Here is a 22,304-nt window from a genome sequence, read left to right on the forward strand (position 1 = left end):
TTAAAAAATATATAAATAAAATAACTAAGTCTAATTCATTTTAAATAAAGTAAATATATACAGTAGACTTTGAATTACAGTAGAATTAATAATGATTCAAATATAATAATAAAAATAAAAGTAATAATAATAATAATTATTATTATTATTATCATTACTTTTATAAATTGCTGCACTACACTAAAATTGGAAATCAAAATCTGAAGCAATATTTTCTTTAATCTCTTTAATTATGACAGATGCTACCACCTTACACTCAGGATGGATGGATGTATAGATAGATAGATAGATAGATAGATAGATAGATAGATAGATAGATAGATAGATAGATAGATAGATAGATAGATAGATAGATAGATAGATAGATAGATAGATAGATAGATAGATAGATAGATAACTCCACATAATTTTTTAACCTCACAAAGTATGAGCAGTGTGAAAAGTGAGCCAACAGAACCCTGGATTCTGTTTACCTGGAGTTTGGAGTTTATAATCACTCAGGGGATCTATATTAAGCCCTAGCGTGCTCTGGACATCATGCATGTCTGCTGTGCTGGGAAATTTAGACTTATGTATGTACTCTGGGTGATTCAATTTTATTTGTATAACGCTTTTAACAATGGACCTGGTCTCAAAGCAGCTTTACATAACAAGAAATATAGAACAAAAAGTTCAAGATTAATATTAGACTTATTAGAGGAACCAGACTCAAAAAGGAATCTCATCCTCATTTGGGTGACACGGGAGAGTGTGATTATAAATTATTATTAAAACCAGAGATTGTGATTATAGATTATTATGAACACTGGAGAGTGTGATTATAAAGCATTATAACACCAGAGAGTGTGATTATTAAATTATTATAAACACCGGAGAGTGTGATTATAAAGCATTATAACACCAGAGAGTGTGATTATTAAATTATTATAAACACCGGAGAGTGTGGTCATCAATAATGTCCTTTCTACAGTCATATACAGTCAGTTGGACTTGTGTAACCAGGAGCTTCTGAGCAACTCACAAATTATCTCAACATCTGAGTTCATTATAGATTTAACACCAACTCCTCCATGCTGAAGCCTTCAGATGCTCATTGATGGAGATACATCATATGTACAATGTTATTTTGTGCATTGATTAAGAGGTTGTTATCCTTAAAGTCCTTAAAATGTCCTAAATCTTTATGAAGCAGAAGACAACTGGAGATGGTACAATCTCTAGTTGATTTGGGATGGGTAGAAAGAGGAGCAAGTGGAGTTTAATTAGTTTAGCTGCTGTTCATAATATTAGCCAGCACTAGATGATAATGTGCATTCATGTACTGGAGTACAAGGTTATGGGATACATTATGTATCTATGCCTGGCTAAAGACGTGTTATAAACATATACAAATTAATGCTTACTTTTGTGAACTTTAATATTTAAATATTTTTCTTTAAAAGCAAGGAACAGCTGTCTCTTGTCTACAATTGCAAAACTGAATTCTGTAGTAAATGACATCACCTGAGTTGAGGTAAATGTGATGTAAACCTCAATGTGGACTGTTTCTTATTTGGCTTGCAGAATGAATTACAATGTTGGTGCACAAGAGCTAAAACAGCAGGTCTCTTTCATACTTACATGAAAATAGCCACACCCACACCAGTGGCTTCGAGATTAGTTACTAACACACACTCACACTCTCACACACACACACACACACACACCAAGCCAGAAAAAGAGAGAGTGCAGATGACACGTCGAACAATAAGACAGCTTCTCATACTTTCTTCAGGATGAGGAGGACAATAATAATTCTTCTTCTTCTTTTGGCTGTGAGTATAAATATTTCCATTGATTTCAGTTCTAGCGGGAGGGAGGTGGTGTTTTAGAGCAATGCTTCTCAAGGTTTTTCTTCTGCTTTTTTCTACCTAAATTTCATGACTCAAGTCTTTTGTCTTTTTTGCGTTGAGGGGATTTCTTCTCTTAAAAGCTGCTGGTTCTGAATGTTGGTGCTGGATATTTTTTTTACTTGATGTACTCAAGTATATAAGGATCAGTCATCACATGGCTAAACTGAATTCAGCTCTAAATGTACATCAGGCTTGAGCGTGTTGATGTTGACAGAATAACAGCTGTCGATTTACATGATTCGAAGTAAAATGAGAACTTGTCATCTCATACATTTAGTGTGATTATTGCAACTGGGTCTTGCTTTTGCAAATTCATAAATAAAATTCAATTCCCACATAAAATGAACTAAAAACCCATGCAAACCTGCCTCACTCACTCTTTACTTTATTTTCACAAGATCAGGTTTGTTCAGGTTTGTTCAATGGTTCTCTAATGTCAGGTGTGATATGAGGTGTGACAGGAGCTTAACTGTGGCTATGTTTAACTTGTTTATTTAAAAAAAAAAAAAAACCACCACCACGGTAAATATTTCTGGGTTTCTTCCTTGCAATATACTTAAAAGATATCTGGAAAATAAAACTGCAGAGAACACAAAAACAAAAAACAAAACAAAAGGACCAGCAATCAATTAGCAAAGTCAATGGAGGACAAATTGAAGAATGACAAGAAAAATTAATCAGGTATAACATTGAATAAAACAGTGAGATAGTGAGAAAGGTAACACAGACCTTTAAGGCCGTAGTGATGTACCCATACATATTGTCAGTGCATATTCTCATCCGTAGTATCCATATAGTTTTCAGCTCTGCGATAATTTCACTTGATTCGTAATTCAATTGATTCGTTTCTATTTAGTAGTTCAGTAAGAATTATTTATCTCAGCACAAACATGGCCCAAATCCCCTCCATAGCTATTATCAATTTAAAGAATGGCCATTTCCATTAGACATGTTCAGTTATAATAGTCAATAATGTTAGGCATTTTTATGATTACCATTAAAGGTTATTTTCTAATGTTTCTTCAAATAAGATTAGCAGCCAGCAGTCTAGCTGTTGGGGGTCTTTTGTATAGATTGTCTATACATCGTCGTGTATAACAGTGCATCAGTACTGGCTACTTTGACAGCAAACTGGAAGTGTTTTCTAGCTCTAGTGTCACACATGATACTATTTGAGAATACATGCTGTTCTATAAGAAAGAAACCCAGCAGGTATGAATTTTGCTACCACAAAATTATTTGTTTTAGTTAATAAGACAAAAGATGTGGTTTAAATTATATAATAAAGCAATTAGCGTATCTTGTAACTTAATGTAGTGGAGACCAGTGGTTCACAACTGGTTTTGCGTTAAGACCCAAGTTTCAAGAATTAAATCGTAACCCAGCACTTCCATAAAGTTGTTTATCTGGACTTTATCTAGATTTCTTTTTAGTTTATCTTCACATTATCTCATATTTTCTTGTTTATCTTGCCTTTCTCTCTCTTTTTTTACACTACATATCCTACTGTGGATGATTGTGTATGTTCATATGGTAAAATGCATATTAGCTTTTCATATCAATGTTGTGATTGCTTATAATTATCCCTTGTTTTGGCCTAATAAACTTGGATGATAATCATTATCTAATCATTATCGGAGTTGTTAAGGTTGCGCCTCATAAGTATCTACAGTGGAAATCATTAATTTATTAAATGAAATACAAACGCTTAATAAAGTGCAGCTTCTATTATTCACATGACATTAATATAAAAATGGATCACTATATAAACATTTAATCATAATCCTGAACATGTGCAGTTTAGCTGAACATGCTGAGACAAATACTGAAGTACAAATTGTGCACCCAGTATGAAAAATGCAAAACTGTTAAACGTATAAACATAAAAATTATTTTTAACAAGAACATTTTGATTAGTTTCTCAAAATCAGGATGGCTTGATCATATATTAGAACATCTCTATTGATCTGTGTATAAACAACAAAAGTAAGGGAGAGTGGGCTGAGTAACACTTTTAACTGCTTCTTTTCCCTATTTCTTGTGCATTACAACAGAATAAACGTCGTATCTAAATAAAACAAAGAAATTTCCGGCACATATTTTGCAGTTGTTATAGTAAGCGCTTGTGGCTCATCAGGGACTGTTTTTATCTATAGATATGTCTGATATTATATTTTGGCATCTCAGCATATTTACAAATTCTTATGCCTTCCATAACAGGGATAAATATCAGGGTTAAATAGTAACTTAACTTTAAACTGTATCATTTTGTTATGTTTCTATACTTCTGTAAAGCTGCTTTGAGACAATGTCCATTTTTAAATGTGCTATACAAATAAATTGAATTAAATTGAATAATACAGGTAAAAAAAAAAATCCCCAAATTCTGATTCTGTTATGTGCTTCAGAAAGTAGCATATGATCCGCTTTTACATTTGTTTACAGTCAGAAAATGTATGTACCACCTATGCTAACTGAATTCAAATTTATTTATTAATATTATTATTTTTTTGTTGCATAAAAGATATTTCATGCTGCCATACATTCCCTTGTTTGAGTCAATTAGGTTACCTAAAAACATAATACTTTTTCTGCACTTATTTGCAATATTAACTCATCAGTGCCGTAAGTTTACATAAATTTTGTTAGTATTTGGTGGCATTGCATTTCAATTGTTTTATTATGAATTCCATTTATAATATTTGGTAGACGCTTTTATCCAGAGTGACTTACATTGATCTCATTTCTACACCTAAGGGTTAAGGCCTGTGCTCAGATGCACATTGATAGCAGCTTAGTGTTCCTGGGATTTGAACTCGCAACCTTCTGATCAATAGACCAACTTCAGCTACCACTTCCTCTTGAATTTAACACATGGGGTAGCCTTCCATAAACAATACTTGGCTGGAATTTTTGCCTGTTCCTCCTGAAAGAACTAGTGTAACTCAGTCAGGTTTGGGGTCTTTCTTACTTGAGCACTCTATTTTATTCTTTTCATGCGTTCCAGTGCTCCCACTTTGTCATCTTGTTAAGTTTTTAAAGTATGCCAGTCCCTTTTCCAGTAAACTACTAAACAATATGAATAGTGCCACCCAGATGACTCAAAGCTGGCATAGTGTTCTTCGCCTCACCCCCCAATACACCCTGTGGTGTAACTATATTTTTTTCAGCCACATTTAATTTTTTTAATGTTAAGGCTTAGTTGCTCCTTTGTACCAAGGGGCAAAATGGCCCTATTTCTAAAGGTTTCTACATGCTCCAGTCCTACAAATGCATATTAATAACAACAGTTAAATAATAATAATAATAATAATAATAATAAAAATATGAAATAATTTTATCAATTTTTGAAATCTAAACATTTTAAAAAATAAATACATGGCCAGCTGGAATTCATATAGAAAATAGTGATTTAAAGCTGAAATAAATCCGTTCCTAATTGTGTGTTTTAAATGACCTCTGATGAACTAAGCAGATGTTGTAATTGACTTGCTAAAAATAAACACAACAGGAAATTTCTACAGATGTGAAAAACTAAGATAAAATAACTTTAGCCTTGGTGTATGGGAACTTTTGTTTCACCTGTAACTGCAAGTTTCAGCAGTAAACATATTGCTTCTTCCGCACAAATCTAGATCTGTCCGTGTTCATTTTACTGTTTGTTTTCAGCAGTGGACTGAAACTTCCCATGGTGAATGGACAAGCCAAGAAGAGAAACGTGTAGTAAACAACGTATGTATTTCCAAAGAACTTCATTTCACAAGGGGCTTTGTTTATAAAGCCATGAGTTTAAAGTACACTTGAATAAATGAATGCATGGATTTAATCAGTTTGATTTTATTTAATAGCTGAATGAGTGATTTACTAACAAGTTTATCTTTTTTTTCTTATTTAAGTACACACATGGATTGAACTTTGAAATTGTTTTATATTAAATACTTGAAAGAAAGCAATCTAAATCAAATCTGTTATATAAATCTAATTATGACTAATACAACTTGATTCAGTTTGGACAAAAAAAAGAAATGTTACCCACTGAAAGAAGTTTACTTAATGTTTTAATGTTAGTGTGCGTGACTATGAGCCACTTTACTGGACAATTTAACACACATTCACTTTTAGACAGTCTTTCAATGTTTAGTCATCATTCTGACAATTTCAATTCACATACCTTTGGCTTTTATGGAGTTTTATGGCTGTAACTAAAGGTAAATCAGCTGTGTGAGCAACCTTGGTTTAGAGTTGATTGGCTTTTAGCAACATACACATGATTACAAAGAAATCTGTTCAAGAAATTTTTGTTCAGTGTATCCAAAGAAAAGATTTATGCACAATTTAAAAAAAAAAAAAAAGATTAATTTATTCGGTTGTGTTTAGACTGTTTAGGTTGTTAGAATAAAAATGAAATGAATTATTGCCTTACTGAGTGCTTAAAACCAATTCACATTCTTTCTAAGGAGCGAGTGCTCATTCGATCCAAGAGGAGATGGGTGCTGACTACGATTGAGCTGGAGGAGGAGAGTCCTGGACCCTTTCCTGTAAAAATAACAAAGGTAGATCATTACCAACCTTCGTGTTATCTATGATGGGTTGTATAATAATGTGTGGGGGTCTGGAAAAATCCATCAGATGTTGCTGCAGCTGAAATCTATAAATATTAACACCATAGCTAATGATGGTTTTATTAACTTTCCATACCTAGAAACCACTGTAGATGAAAAAGAAGCCAGTTTAAACAACAGGGAATGACATTATTGGCAGGAAAAGGAAAAATTTGGCCTATCTAGAATTTTGGTAGGGTCAGGGGCAGGCATATGGCAATACGAGCGCGTTCATGATAATCATTCATGCACAACTTTTTATTTAAAATGTCCAATTAATTATTTTCAAGTCAAATGATCTACCAGGAATTTTTGATGTGGCTGCTCCAAAAACTAAAAAAAAAAAGGCCCAGAAATTGTAATATAAATAAATTACATTTGCTTTAACCCTAATCAAGAAATTCAGATATTATTAAAATACAAATTAGAAATGCACTCAACCCTGCATGCCCCGCCCATAACTAGCTAATGATCTTGTTTGTAAAGTGAGTGACAACACTGACTGAAAAATAGGGATTTTGACAATATGACAGGTTTTAGATTATGATATATTTGGTCATATTGTTGGATAGTTGTCTCACTGTAGAAAAACAGACATAAATCTAATCCATTCAGATTTTAATTAGATTCAACTCACAGAATCTGGTGTTTTCCCAGGCTGCTCCAAATATATAAAAGCCAGTGAAATTGTCATGTATTCTGTATTCATAACTGTATTCATTCACCAGATCTTTCTTCTCACTCATTTTCCCCCAGTTGTTCAACGATAAGCAATCAAGTCACTCTGTCAGGTTCAGCATAAGTGGCCATGGGGTGACGGAAGAGCCGAACGGTATATTAAGTATTGATGAAAATACTGGAGATGTCTTCATGCACAAGTCAATAGACCGAGAAACGTATCCTATTTTCCATGTGAGACATTCAATATGCATCTTTTGGGAGTGTTGCTATATTTTTGATACATGTTTTTCCATGTACATATTTTCAAGATGTACATTCCATTCAATGTGTATTAATTAGTAAGTTCATGAAGATGAGTCTTTTACTGTTCGAAAAACAAACAATAAATGCTAATGACGTTGCCATATATGTCTTAGGTGCAGTTTAATGTGCATGATAAAGCAACTGGTGAGCTCCTTGACAACACATTATCCTTTGATGTGGCCATACAAGATAAGAATGATAATCCACCTGTGTTCACACCTCCAGTTTTAAATGTAAAAGTTCCGGAGAACATGAAAGAAGGTGAGGATGCTGCACATTGCAGTTTGCCTGCATTTAAAACATTTTGAATAGAGGTTTTCTTCCCAAAATATTTATATGTATGCATAAGTGAAGTCTGTTTAGAAGTCTACTGAGCAGAAAAGAAAAGAATTCGATTTTTGTCTATTGATGTATGAGAACTGAGCAATTATATATTTACTAGTCTGAATTTTCTATCGCAGAGGCTCTCAAACACATTTGCAGCTAAGGACTCTTTCTAATGCATATAAAATTCATGTTAAGACACTTTTCCTACTCTGTAAAATATGAAAGCCATTAGTTTATATGCTCTATAACTTCATTTGTTATGAAATGTTTTGGATATTGACCTTGTTATGTTCCTTTAAGGTTGGCCTAGAAGTATGAAAGGGACATAAGCAAAAAAACAAATTTTAGGATATGTCACGTGGCAAATATTGACATGCATGTCACGTGACATACTTCCTTCTCCGCAGACTTCCCTCTTCAGTGTAGCATAAGCTGCAGGGAGCCGTCCTTGGAAACATCACTGGCAAAACATGAGCAGAACAGCATAGCACAAAGTAGTGAACAAGTAGCCATGCACAGTGGTCAGAACTGGAAATCAATTATACAATTATGGCAAGAAACAAAGCAACAACCCCCCACCCCCCTCCTTCACAGCAATACCCAGGTATATAACAGACCTCAGGTTAAGTTTTCAAAAATTCAACTTAAAGTAATCCATTGTCTTTAAGCTGCCTGTTGAATTTTCATTTCTATGTTTAGTCATCTTGAAATGCCTCATAATACCTGAAAACTACAACCTGAGGTACCAGTGTAGTTTTAATTTAAACTAACTACATATACTGTAAGATGACATATTGATGTGTGGCATTTAAAACACAACTACACAGATCACTACACACTTTTTCTAAAATAACCTTACACTAAGTTTAATAGGGAATTTGAGAAGCTAGTCACAAAACTGGTGTGATTTGAGACATAGATGAGATTTGATTAGTCTTTTGTAAACATTAAATAGCATTCATGCTATACTGAAATTTTAAGGACATACAGAATTCAACAGCTTCCATCTTGCATATATCTCAAAAAAACTGGCCACAGTGTCTACAGTTACAGTTCCTATGTGAAACTTCTATTTATTGTCCATTCTTACTGCATTAGGTGAGTTACCTTTTTCTCTGCATGCAAGCGACCGAGATGAAGAAGGCAACGATAACTCCCGCATCACCATGAGGATAGTGTCTCAGGAACCACCTTTGCCCCAAATCTCTCTGAAAACCCCAGATGACAAGTTCACAAAGCTTGAATTCAGCGGATGCTTTGATTATGAAGTGAGTGAGACCATGCACATGGCTAAATCAGTCCTTCCAGGATTTCATAGAAATTAATGCTCTCTTTAAAAAACAAACAAAACTAAACAAAACAAAAAAAACAACAAAAAGTGATCATTTCAATACAAGCAGTATCAGTTTATCACACCTGCCACTCATACATTACAATATACCCCTTACTCAGGGGCCCAGCAGTGGCAGTTTGGTGGACCTAGGATTTACACTCACAACTTTCCAATCAGTAGTCCAACACCTTAACCACTAGGCTACCACATTCCAACAATATTATTACATTATCAGTGTTTTTTATGCCTAGAACATTGTGAATTGCATAATCACGAGTAAAATAGACAGGCTGAAACTGCTATTATCTTCCAAACTTTAGAAAATAAAGTATTACAGAATTCTTGTGGAAGCACGAGACCATGGACAGCCAACACTCTCATCCACTGCGACGGTTAATATCGCTATCATTGACTCCAACACTCACGCACCTGTGATCACTGCTCCCAAGGTAAGCATGAGTTCAAACATATCTAAAAGAACCTAATACATATGAAATAACACTCTCTTTCTTGTGATGTTGTAACTAATAATCCCAGGGAGTTTTTCCTTGCCACCGTCACCACAGGCTTACTCATTAGGATAAAATAAATTAAGGATAAAATAGTTTAATAATTTAATTTAATAATTTATTTTTATTTCTAATTATTTAGTTATTTTTTATTCTCATTTTTTCCCCTTCCCCTTTCTCCGTTTCTCTTCTTTTGTAAAGCTTCTGAATTGAATTGAATTGAATTAATCAACAACTAGAACTAAAGTGTGCTAAAATAGAGTTAACGGTTTTCTGATAACATTATATTCTGAAGTGATTTATTCCTAATGCAAAATTTAATTTTTACATTTATTGTTAAAGGAATGAAACGTCCAGTGTACATTCATGTGGATCCACAAAACCAGTAAATATTTGAAAAGTGAACCATGCTGTATTCATATTTTTGTTGGTCCAGCACAGTATTGAGGTGAATGAAACAGAAACCAACAAGGAAATTTTAAGGATTCCTGTGTTCGACATGGACACTCCCAACACTCCAGGATCTAGAGCAGTGTTCACTATCCTGAAGGGTAATGAAGAGGGCAACTACAAGATTAAGACAGACCCAATTACCAATGAAGGAGTTTTGTCTGTCATCAAGGTAAATTTCAGATAATTTAAGAAAACTGAAATAGAAATACAAGTATGAAGTTGCCAGCTTATTAGGTTTAACTGACAAGTAAGTGTATTTGCTCTGCATATTTCTTCAGCAGTAGATTATATTTAATGAGAACTATACTCACAATACTATATTTAATCTGTGGATATTTATGTCCTTCTGCAGGCAAAGGATTATGAGAGAACTTCTGTAACAGAACTGGAAATAGGAGTAGAAAATGAGGAGCCATTATTTTCATGCATTGATGGAAAGCCAGTTAATCTCAATCCAGAGACTTTTAAAAATAACAGCAAGATTAAAGTCCCTATCAAAATCATTGATTTGAATGACCCACCCGTGTTTCAGACTATAATTAAAATGATTTACTTAGTTGAGGAAGAACAGCCAGGAGATGTGTTGTACATTCCCACAGTCACAGATGAGGATTCAGACCTGGCTAAAATCAGGTATGTGTGAAAAGTAAAGTAAAATAAACTCAAACTCAAAATTTTACTCAATGTGAGGTCATGAAGTTTTTTCATTTTATACAGCAATTTTGCTTGACAAGTTTTTATAGATCAGGATTAACCCAAGTGTAAACATATAGAGGGCTATAATTTCTTGATTTGCACACAACTGTGTTTGTTTTAAGGTATGAGCTAGTACAAGATCCAGCTAAATGGATGTCCATTGACTCAAAAACAGGCAAAGTTTCCCTGACAAAGAAGATGGACCGCGAGTCTCAGTTTGTCCAAAACAACACCTACACTGTTGTGATGAGAGCAATAGATGATGGTACGATTTCTAGCACAGAATTTTTTCACTTCCTATGCTATGATGTACTGATACCATACTACAGAATTGAAATTTTGCAAGAAATTTGCATTGGCATATGAAGCATTTTCGGCATACAAACAAACCGAACCGAATGCCGGCTAAGCTGCACCTTCGTCCGGAAGTCGTTCAAAACTTGTTTGCGTCAGTGGAAAGCCAAGCGAAGCCAACTTAAGCAAATTTTTTCCTAAAGCTTTTCTAAATGTTTCAACTGTTTTTATATGCAAGAATATTATTATATGTAGTTGGAAATTGGTAATATTGGTAATATTCTGGGTGGCTGGAACAGATTATCTGCATTTACATTATTGTCAATACAAATTTTCACCTTAAGAATTCACCTCCAGAACATGTACTATTATTATTATTTTATTTATTTATTTTCAGATATATTTCCAGATTCGTATTTTATTGTTAACTTCAAGAGAAAGTGACCAGACAACTGTTATAATGCTGCAATAACATAAGTGTCAACAGGCTTTAATTGATTTTGTAGATTTTCTATAATGTTACACAATTTTCCAAAATGTGCTGTTCTTCATAAATACGAATATCTAACTGTTGACCATCATAGTATAAGTGGAGGGAAAAAAAAGTGGGGGACATGATGTTATAGGAAAAGAATCAGTTTTAAGGTGTTGAAACTCTCTGCTTTGTGTTGGACCGCCCTGTCACTGATTCTTTTCCTGAAACATCACATCCCAAGTTTTTGGAAATTTCCTCAGTGTGGGACGAATAAAGGTTTATAAAGGTTTATCTTATTTTCTTCTCTTACTTAAAATATTGAAACACACTCTATGTCTGAAATGACTTCCTCTATTAAAGTATAAAGTGTTTAATTTAACCAGTATTACATTTAAAGTCTTACATTCTTTATGTATAATAATGTCTATGTAAATTATTATAAACTACTGAAAACCTCTTCATGATTCTCTCATTGTTCTGCAACACAGGGATACCTCCTGCCACGGGTACAGGGACTTTGGTGATCCATCTTAGAGATATTAATGATAATGCACCTCATCTAACCTCCAACGTTACATTGCTGTGTGTGAACAAACGTGACAGTGTTGAGGTCATACCAGTGGATGCAGATGAGTTTCCATTTAGTGGACCCTTCACCTTCAAACTTGGCAGAGAAGATGAGGAGCTGAAGAAACTGTGGAAATTTCACCCAGGCTCAGGTGTGTAGAACTGGAAATTCATAGCATTGAGTCACACCTAAATGAAAACTACTATAGTATTGTTCTAATACAATATTGGGAACTTCTAAACTTCCCTTCTAAAGGGAACTTTCGCAGTGTCTTGTATGCCAGAAAACTGTGAGCACATAGTTGTTGATAGGATGCAGTTTTTTATTTGGAGTTTTTTGGATGTAGTCTCCTGTAGACACTTACTGTATGTCCCTGCTTGAATCTCAGCATGTCTGGAAGATATCTCAATATTGATGGCAGCTCACCAGCTGAAACTAAATCTCAGCATGAGCTGCTCTATATCCTTGGAGATACAGCCCGACATTAAGATCATTTGATCTCTCTGGACAGCATTCAGATCCACCAACTGACACTGTTCACAACTTTGGGATAGTTCTGGACAACCAGCTACCCTTCTCTCCTCACACTGCTAACCTCTCTTGGTCATTTAGGTTTTTCCTTTTCAATATTAGAAAAATTTGTCCATCTCTGTCCACTGAGGCATCTCAGGTGCTGTCAGTACCCTGTCATCTGAAGCCTGTACTACAGCAACTTGCTTGTCGTTGGTCTGCCTCTGCATGCCAACCAGTCCTTGTAATTGGTCCACAAGGCAGCTGCAAGACTTATTTTGAGCTTCCTAAAGTTCTCCCACGTTCTGTTTACTACAAAAAAGAAACATCCCAAGGCTAAAGCAACAGTGTGCTTCAAATGAAGACAACAGGCCAACCTTTTTCCCCATTTCAATCAACATTTTCAAAAAAACGAACAAAAAACAAAACAAAACCTGTGTCCAAGTGAACGAGCATGAGGTTATGTTTTTAACAAAGACTATTGCTAATGTAGTAAATATAAATGCAAATAATGCTATGTCAGTCAGGTACTTCAAAACACTGTAGTGTTACTCTCTTAATTTTTTTATTAGTCTGTGCTGTCCTATGAGCCTCTGTTTAATCACCTGCATGTCCTCTGAGTTTCTAATAATCTGCATATCTGTCTTGCCACAGGGGACAAATCTGCATTGATTAGCCTGACAAGTCTGCCTTACGGGACATACTTTGTTCCAGTGATAATTGCAGACCAACAAGGATTGCCAACACGTGACAATATAAAAGTGGTGGTGTGTAAATGCAAGGAAGAAAACGTGTGTCGAGACAAACTACCTCGTTCCTCCACCCTCCATGGAGCAGCTATAGGAATTCTATTGGGAGCGCTGCTCCTCATGGCTCGTAAGTGCTTCTTTAAAAGTTCTTTTGACTGTGGCCTCACTGTTTGGGAGCTAAAAACAGATTTATTTTTAAAAATCCACACTTGATGACGAGGTACTTTTCTGAAAAATGGACATTTTTTTACTTTGATTGGTCTGCAGTGAAAAAAGTAACAGAGGTAGCAATGAGTTTTAAAAGCAGCTACTATTTACCCTCTTGGCCACTTCTTATAAGATTACTACTCTGACCAAGCCTATATTTAAATTATATATCCAGTAAATTAAAATAGCTATATTACTGGAAACAATTTTAAAGTATTCCATATTGTCATAGTGTCTGAAAGCACTTGTTTTTCAGACGCTGTACAAGTACACTAAGCCTGCTAATAACAAAAATGTCAGCTGTAACCTGTTGTAGTGTTAGTATAAATCCTATGAAGGAAACTACTCAATAAATATGTTTGGCTGCCTGACGATGTTTGGTCCTACAGAAAAATTGCGCCCATTTTTCGAAATATTGGATTATAGCCAAGCTTTAAAGCATACTGTATATCAAAGTCTAACAGGAAAAACAGAGACTAGAATGTCTAGGTTCCAAGAATGTTACCATTGTTTTTGTTTAGAATAAATTATTCATTTATTCTTTCATAAGCCATATGTCTTTAGAGATAAAAGACTACCATTTTTTTCTGCAGTTCTTCTCTGCTTTTGTTTTCTCTGCGAGTGTCGTGAGAAAAAACAATTCCAGCAATACTTGCAATTTGATGGAAACCAAACCCTGATGGCTTACAATGATGAAGGAGGAGGTTCAAGCTGCAAAGTACGTGCATGCTGATTACATCAATCAGTGTTGTTCACACCAGATAACTTTACTATTTATGTTTATTATTAATGTCATTGAAGGAGAGTTTCTACAAATCAAGTTCTCTCACCTGATGAAGCATGGTCCCAATATTTAGTAAATTATAGATTTCCTAACAGTCAGGAAAGGCTGGGAATGTCAGATACTCTGTCACTATAAAAGTCTGTCACAGAGTTAAGTAACTGCCATCCAGTTGTATTAAACTTTAGAAGGAGTCCTTTAATTCAGTTTATTTCATTTCAGTTATTGATATATGAAATATACTGCTATTACATACAGATATAGAGAAATTAAGGCAAACCATACTAAGTATGTTTGAGGGACATGTGTGGATTTGCTCAGTGTTCCCTGGTTTCCTCCACTCGATCATTTCTCTACACCATGCTGTCATATTAATTCTATTATACTGCACAGCCCAATATTTCCCTACCCTACCAAGCGTATCCTACATTTCCATGACCTTAAACCCTAACACATCATGCTTCATGATGTATTAATTGCTCCCATTCATTTTTCTTCCTTGTTCATTTCTCACATACCTTATAGCATCTTCACCCTACTTGAACCTGCAATATTGTGTTTCTCTTTTTTAGACTAGTCCACTCCTCCCGGGCCTAATTAGCAGGATTAATTCCATGCAAGAACAGGTGTGTTCTCCATATTTTGCTATTCTAATGCATATACAATAGATGGACATAAGTCTAATATCTTAACTAATATATTACACCCTACTTTTTTTTAAAGGATCCTGTTATTTGTTCCATTTTATCTTATCTTATATTATCTCATATCTTCCCATCTTATTAACAGCACCCATCTTGTTTAGAATTTTGCTGTTTAGTGTGCACAGTTCACAGTTTGTGATGAATATTTTGGTGTTTTACTTGTACAGACAAGTTTTTTTTAGGATTGAGGTCTGCTGATTTTGTAGGACAGACAAAGAGCTGACTGTAAGATTTTATTGATCAAACAAGTCGCACCCTTTTTTGGCACAGATTTGGCTCTATGTATGTTTTTCAAACCCGCTCAAATTCATCATATTTAGCAGGTTTAATATTATCTTATTCCACAGGATTCCAACCCTGGTTCTTGAGTAACCCCTGTCCTTCAGCTTTTAGAGTGTCCTTATGCCCCCTTTAACTAAGGAAGGGGGCACCAGTATTAATTAGCTGATAAGGTGAACCAGCCCTGGCTCCAATGTATCCACTAAAATGTGTAGGAGAGGTGTACTTCTTCCTCCCATACAGTGCTCCTTTAATGCTGAATGTCTTTTTTGTACCTTTAAAATGCATCTTTTATGCACCTGGGAACATGCATGTGGTGTTCCTTTAATTAGCTTCCAGAGAAAAAAAATGTAAAGGTATCTGTGGTCCTTAAGGTCTAGTCATGTACCTTTATATTATTTATTTAAAGATACACCATATTCACATTTCTAGGTGAAATATGTATATTAAAGTACAGAAATTGGTATGTACCTTTATATCGGAGAGTGCATTCTGTCTTATTCCACACATTATTTGATTTTTATCTTTCCTTCCCTGCCATCTCTACTGTATCTCTATGTCTTTATCTCATTTTCTCTCCTAATCTACACATTATCGTACCTTAACCTTCCTTATACTCTCTACTGTATCAGTTTACTTTAGCTATCTATTCCCTCCAGGACATTATTCTTTTTACTAACATCAATCTATTCTTCTTTCTTTAAATTTCAGCATGACCCCACCAATAATTGTAAGAACTCCAAGATGGAGACAGGTGTGCAGGTGTGTGAAGCATAATTGCTTTCTTTTGCCTGATTATATTCTGCATGGATATTCTCAGTCACCTGGAGAACAGCTCCTCTTTTGTTTTAATGCATGAGCAATAAACTTTCTTTTTATTCATGTACTGATATATCAACGGCATTCATACACTGATCAGCCATAACATTATGACCACTGGCCTAATATCTGTGTTGGTCCCAATTTTGCTGCCAAAACAGCCCTGACCCATCGAGGCATGGACTCTACTAGATCCCTGAAGGTGTGATGGTATCTGGAACCAAGATGTTAGCAGCAGATCCTTTAAGTCCTGTAAGTTGTGAGGTGAGGCCTCTATGGATAGGACTTGTTTGTTCAGCACATCCCACAGATGCTAGATTGGATTGAGATCTGGGGAATTTGGAGGTCAAGTCAACACCTCCAACTCACTGTTGTGTGCATTATCCTGCTGAAAGAGGCCACAGCCATCAGGGAATACCGTTTCCATGAAAGGGTGTACATGGTCTGCAACAATGCTTAGGTAGGTGGTATGTGTCAATCCACATGGACGGCAAGACCCAAGGTTTCCCAGCAGAACATTGCCCAAAGCATGACACTGCCTCAGTCGGCTTGCCTTCTTCCCATAGAGCATCCTGGTGCCATGTTTTCCCCAAGTAAGCGACTCACATGCTCAGCCATCCACGTGATGTAAAAGAAAACATGATTCATCAGACCAGGCCACCTTCTTCCATTGCTCCATGGTCCAATTCTGATGCTCACATGCCCATTGTTGCTGCTTTCGGCCAGCCTTCGCTCCCCATGTGCATCAATGAGCCTTGGCCGCACATGACACTGTCGCCGGTTCACCGTTTTGGAAATGCTCTGATCCAGTCATCTATCTATTACAATTTGGCCCTTGTCAAACTCGCTCAAATCCGTACACTTGCCCATTTCTGCTTCAAACACATCAACTTTGAGGGCAAAATGCTGACTTGCTGCCTAATATATCCCACCCACTAACAGGTGCCATGATGAGGAGATAATCAGTCTTATTCACTTCACCTTTCACTGCTCATAATGTTATGCCTGATCAGTCTATGATGATATTTCAGAGATGAGTATGTGATGTGTAAATGCACCTAAAGGTCTAAATGTTACAAATGTTATAAAATATATGGTACATAAGAAAACATTACTCCTAGCCTTAATAACGCATGTAATTTTGTTTTTGCTACATTAAAGAAATACACTGTGTTCAATCTGCAATGTGCATGTGCATGTGAGGACCTTGCATTTTTGTTCTGAGTTACAGTCTCTAAATTGTTTTATTCTGTCATTTGTACAGCTAGGGTCTGAAGTTAATACAGTCAACTTAAGGAACATCAATGGAATGTCAACAGTAAGTTCCACTAACTCTAAAAACTATTTCAATTTCTATTATATTATACAATATTATATATATATAAATATATGTATAAAAATTATTTTAAGAATTATTCCAGAGGTGTTTAGTGGGGTTGGGGGTCAGTGCTCTGGGGTCAGGTGCCTTTTTGGTCATAAAACTAATTGACACACTGATGGCAATTTGAATAAGAAGAGCGATTGGAAACAGTGGAACCTCGGCATAGGAATTTAATTCGTTCTAGAGGCAAGTTCTTAAGGTGAAAATTTGTATTACAAAACGAATTTTCCCATAAGTAATAAAGTAAATGCAGATAATCCATTCCAGCCACCCAAAAATATGACCAGTATGACCAGTACGAAGCATATGTAAACTGTATGGCTACTTACAAAGAACTGACCCAAACCAAGCATGTCAAGGGTCCTCACAGAAAGTCGTGCCACCAAGCTTGAGCTAAAAATAAAACAGACCACCCACACCACCAATCTGTTGAAAAAATTTTTTGAATGTGTGCTAAATGTGAAGATTTTGAATGTGTGCTAAATGCGATAATGGTATTGTGGGTTGACTCTTTCAAAATGGCTTTCACTGACTGAAAAAAAAACGATTGGCTTTCCGCTGATGCAAACAAGTTTTGAGCGGCTTCCAGATGTACGCGCAACTTCGGTTTGGTTCGTATGCCGATGCAAATTTCTTGCAAAATTTTCATTCTTAAGGCAAAAAGGGAGGGCATTCATATGCCCAGGTTTCACTGTACTTTAAAAATAAGGGGAAAAAATGACCTTTTGATATTATATAGTGGTGCCTGACTGCAATGACTTGAATGGCAGAAATTCCTTTTTTGATCTTATTTACTATTTAGTTCATTGTAACACTAGTGCTTGTGTCCCATCAGACTAGGACCAGTAGGAACAGTAGGAACAGTAGGAATAGTGCATATGACACTGTTTGGGTAAGTTGTTTTAGGCTTTTAAATATTTATTTTTTTATATATTTTTTTAAAAGCTTGAAAAATGGCACCAATAATTCAGTGGTTATTATTATTCAACAGTTAATATTTTTACATACAGTATTCTGATGCTCACATTTGCATTTTCCAGAGTGGTCTGAGCAGATCCTTTAGCTTTAACATGGAAGACCTCCTCGAAATGGTAAAATTTTTCAAAAGCCTTTGATTTATTTGAGCTACAGTGGTGTCTATACTTTTCTTAATGATACAGCTGAATTCTTCATCTGATTGAGCAGAGGTTGTCATTATTTGGTATATAAGAACATCATCTTTAGTTTTATGTGCATTGTATGTATTGTTCTGGAATAATTTCACTGACTATAAAACGAAAAGCAAAAATCATTTTTATTCATAAAAATATGACAGCCTATATTCCAAACAGCACACAATAACTGACCAAATTTATTAGTGTAGCAAGCTAAAAAGATGTGATCTTCTGGACAGATTTGTTACTGGAATGCAAGAATAACTTATTTTACATAACTTTTTAAATGATAAAGTGCAAAGGAAACAAACCTTTGAACCAGAATTTTTCTGGTTCAGAAAAAAAAAAAATCAGATCATCTCCTAATCTACTATTTCATTAAAATAACCTGATTAAACTCTGTTGCTTTTTTTTAAAATTATTTTTAAATCATACTGATTATAGCTTTGACTATGTTAGACTCACTCAAATAAATAAAATGTGTGTAACACTGCACATGGCATTTTTATGACACTTATTAAAGCCATTTGTGAGCTTCACTGAAAAAGGCATTAGCTTCTCCAATTTTGAGAGGTTATGATCCTTATATTGACTTTCTCTTCTCCTGATGGTTTATTACTACAGAGGCTCTCGAAAATTAATCACGAGCAGCAGGACTTCCCCGAGTATCACCCCCAAGATTACAACTCTGAAGGGACTAACACCGACGCCGTCTCACTGGACAAGCTCTCTTTCCACAGCACTAAAGAAGGACAAGACCTTTTGCATAATTTGGGGCCAAGATTTAACAATCTGGAAGAGATCTGTCAAGACGCGATAAAAGAGAAGAACATTAAGCTGTGATTATTCTAAAAGTTTTTTGCTTCTCAACTTTTTGAGCAGTTGTCTTTATCTTCACATCTTACAGAGCTTCGCTTTATAACAGTTTCTCTTCAGAAAGGAAAAAGCTTACAAAAAGACATCAAGCCTTCAGTATGTCCAGAGTAAATAATGATTTTGTTACAATAGTAAAAATGTGAAAATCTTTTATTGTAGGTCTAGTAAAAGCTAAAAGTTTACTCTGATTTCTTTCCCTGTCAGCTTTTAAAGCTTAGCACATCAGTGTTTTGTTTTCTCCTTTCCATTTGTTGCTTATTTCTCTTCAATCCTGCTTTGTTCAGCTTGATCCCTATTTCCCAATTTCCATATTTGGTTATGATTTTTGTTAAATCAGTCTCTCATGATTGGACGATTCCATTCCCCAGGTTTCTGCTTCCTATTTTCTTTCAGTTCTTATACTAAGCTGATACCTAAAATTTCTTTCATATATTGAGTGTTACATTTATTTGAATGGATCCCTGGTGTTTTCCCCTTTGTGTGGTTCTTCAGGCAGGTGAGAACATCCTATCCAGCTGTGGGCCATTACAAATTGTCAAAGAGGGTCTAAGAAAGGTGGTCAGAAATTCTCATGGTTTGCTATTGAAGCATTAGAATGCTCACATCTTGCTATGATACAATGTTTATATTGTTTGTTGTTATGAATGGTTTAGGTGTATGTTTGTAGAGTTAGATTTATCCTAGCATGTAGTTATACTGATAATTTGATAACTGACACAATATGGACATAACTTGTTTATTTTTGCTCTGTGAGCGGAAATACACCCAGAATAAGCCACACTCACTGATAGCCTGTAAGCTACAACGATCATGGTGATTTGTACATTCCTGTTAAAAGTGTAATGGTGAAATTGGTTTTAAGTCTTTCATCTGATGAACTTTTTTATTTTAAGTCAGAATTGCTGATAATTTCGCAAACTCTACTGTAGTAGGAGTTCAGTGGGACTGTTGCTAGTCCAATCAAATTAATAGACCAGAACAATAGCAACTGTTGTATAAAAAGCATCATTTGTTTGTTTTTGAATGTTGAAAAAGGAAAAAAAAATCGTTAAAAAAAGGTGTGGTAGGTTTGTGTGTGCGTGCTACTGGATTCGGTGAGTTCAATAGCTGTAACAAAAAAAAAAAATATATATATATATATATATATTATATATATATATAATATATATATATATTTTGCTATGTACACAACTCTTGCTGAATGTGGCCAAGCAAATAGATTGTCTATATTTTGTCTCTTATATATCTGCCCATGCCAAAAGAAATGTGCAAAAATTATAAATATATTTCTTATAAAAATATTTTGGTATAGTTTTTTTTATCATACACCTTGAATGAAAACTTTAATATTTTGTTTTCATCTAGATTCATTGAGGAAAAGAATTATCAGAAAACAAGCTGTTTGTTACACCTTAAAAACATTCAACCCATTTTATGCTTGTTATGCTTCATAACCAACCTTACCAACCCCCTTTTTAAGATTATCCACTTTAATTATAGAAATAATTAAAATAAAAATAAGAAAATATAAAAACAAATAAAAATAAGTAAAATTAATTAATCCATACATTCATTCATTTTTACAAAAAAAAAAAAGGAGTGGGAACTCAGCGGTCAAGATTTTAGACTACTGCTCGGAAGGTTGTGCGCTCAAATCCCAGCACTGCCAAGCCGTCACTGGACACATGAGCAGTAAATAAAGAGATATATGTAATCTGCTGTGGATAAGGGCATCCCCCAAATGGCATAAATGTAAAAACTGGAAAATCTAGCCTGTCACTTTGGAACCTAAATTTGGCAGCTTTTATTTTTTATTTTAGCTGATGAACATAGATAAAGCTGACTACCTGGAATGCTCTGTACATGAAACCTGCTTATAAAAACTTGATAAACTTGGAATTCAGTTCTATATGAAAGAATATGCCTACCTTCTGAGAATCAACATTTAACAAAGGCGTCATAGAAGGTCACAGAAGGGCATGGGTGGTGGCCTGACTGTTGTTTACCACAAACCTTCAATAAAACTGTCATAAAGACCCCAAAAAGACTATCATAAAATATAATGATAATACTTTCATTTAATAATTCCTTATGTCTAATCTTTGCTAATTATACCCTGTGCTATGTGCTTAATATTCTATGATTACTTTAATATGTGTGTTACACAAGTGTTTCACAAAAATCCTTGGAGAAAAATTGATAGGGGTGGTGGTGGTGGAAAACTGTGGGGTGAAAGGGAGCACGCAGCATGGGGTTAGGTGTGTAAACCAGTATGTTTATATATAAAATTCGAAACTAAACTTGTAGAGTAATTAACATGTAATTAAATGGAACTGGAGAATGGATTATCTGGTCCTTTAGGTTCTAACTTCTACCCTACTCTGGTGTCCACACCCTCTCAGCAGGTGTTCTGATGGAAAACCTTGGGGCCTGGCATTCAGGTGGATCTTTCTTAGGAAGGTACAACCGACCTACACCTACTTGGTTACAGTCCAAGTACACCCATACATGGCAACGAATAATTGTTTTAGGAACATGACAGAGTTCAAAACTTAAACTCTGAGATATGCTGGACAAACAGGTCCAACCCATGAAGGCTCCACTTCACAACTTACAGGACTTACAGGAACTGCTGCTTGCCTCTTGGTACCAGATCCCAGACCACAGCACATTGGTCAAAACTGTGTGTCAAATGGGGGCAAAAATTCTGTT

The 22,304-nt window shown here is 35.1% G+C and overlaps 1 protein-coding gene across 3 annotated transcripts; it reads left to right on the forward strand.

Annotated features, from left to right (window-relative positions):
• Nucleotides 1-1,665: 1,665 nt before the first annotated feature.
• Nucleotides 1,666-20,859, forward strand: LOC131366371 (cadherin-like protein 26). Of its 3 annotated transcripts, none has more exons than XM_058410791.1 (19): nucleotides 1,666-1,814; nucleotides 5,562-5,624; nucleotides 6,350-6,445; nucleotides 7,250-7,405; nucleotides 7,591-7,738; nucleotides 8,903-9,072; nucleotides 9,458-9,586; nucleotides 10,083-10,268; nucleotides 10,452-10,732; nucleotides 10,918-11,060; nucleotides 12,053-12,283; nucleotides 13,297-13,518; nucleotides 14,192-14,316; nucleotides 14,952-15,005; nucleotides 16,074-16,124; nucleotides 17,446-17,499; nucleotides 18,398-18,454; nucleotides 18,603-18,653; nucleotides 19,341-20,859. In XM_058410791.1, the coding sequence occupies exons 1-19, from the start codon at nucleotides 1,776-1,778 to the stop codon at nucleotides 19,557-19,559; spliced, it is 2,475 nt and encodes an 824-aa protein (XP_058266774.1). In that variant the 5' UTR covers nucleotides 1,666-1,775; the 3' UTR covers nucleotides 19,560-20,859. The 3 variants fall into 3 exon arrangements, with proteins under 3 accessions (XP_058266774.1, XP_058266776.1, XP_058266775.1); XM_058410792.1 differs by having other exon boundaries at nucleotides 1,668-1,814; nucleotides 5,565-5,624; XM_058410793.1 differs by lacking the exon at nucleotides 16,074-16,124.
• The last annotated feature ends 1,445 nt before the right edge of the window (nucleotides 20,860-22,304 follow it).

This window comes from Hemibagrus wyckioides, linkage group LG15 (genome assembly GCF_019097595.1).
Source record: "Hemibagrus wyckioides isolate EC202008001 linkage group LG15, SWU_Hwy_1.0, whole genome shotgun sequence".
NCBI lineage: Eukaryota > Metazoa > Chordata > Actinopteri > Siluriformes > Bagridae > Hemibagrus > Hemibagrus wyckioides.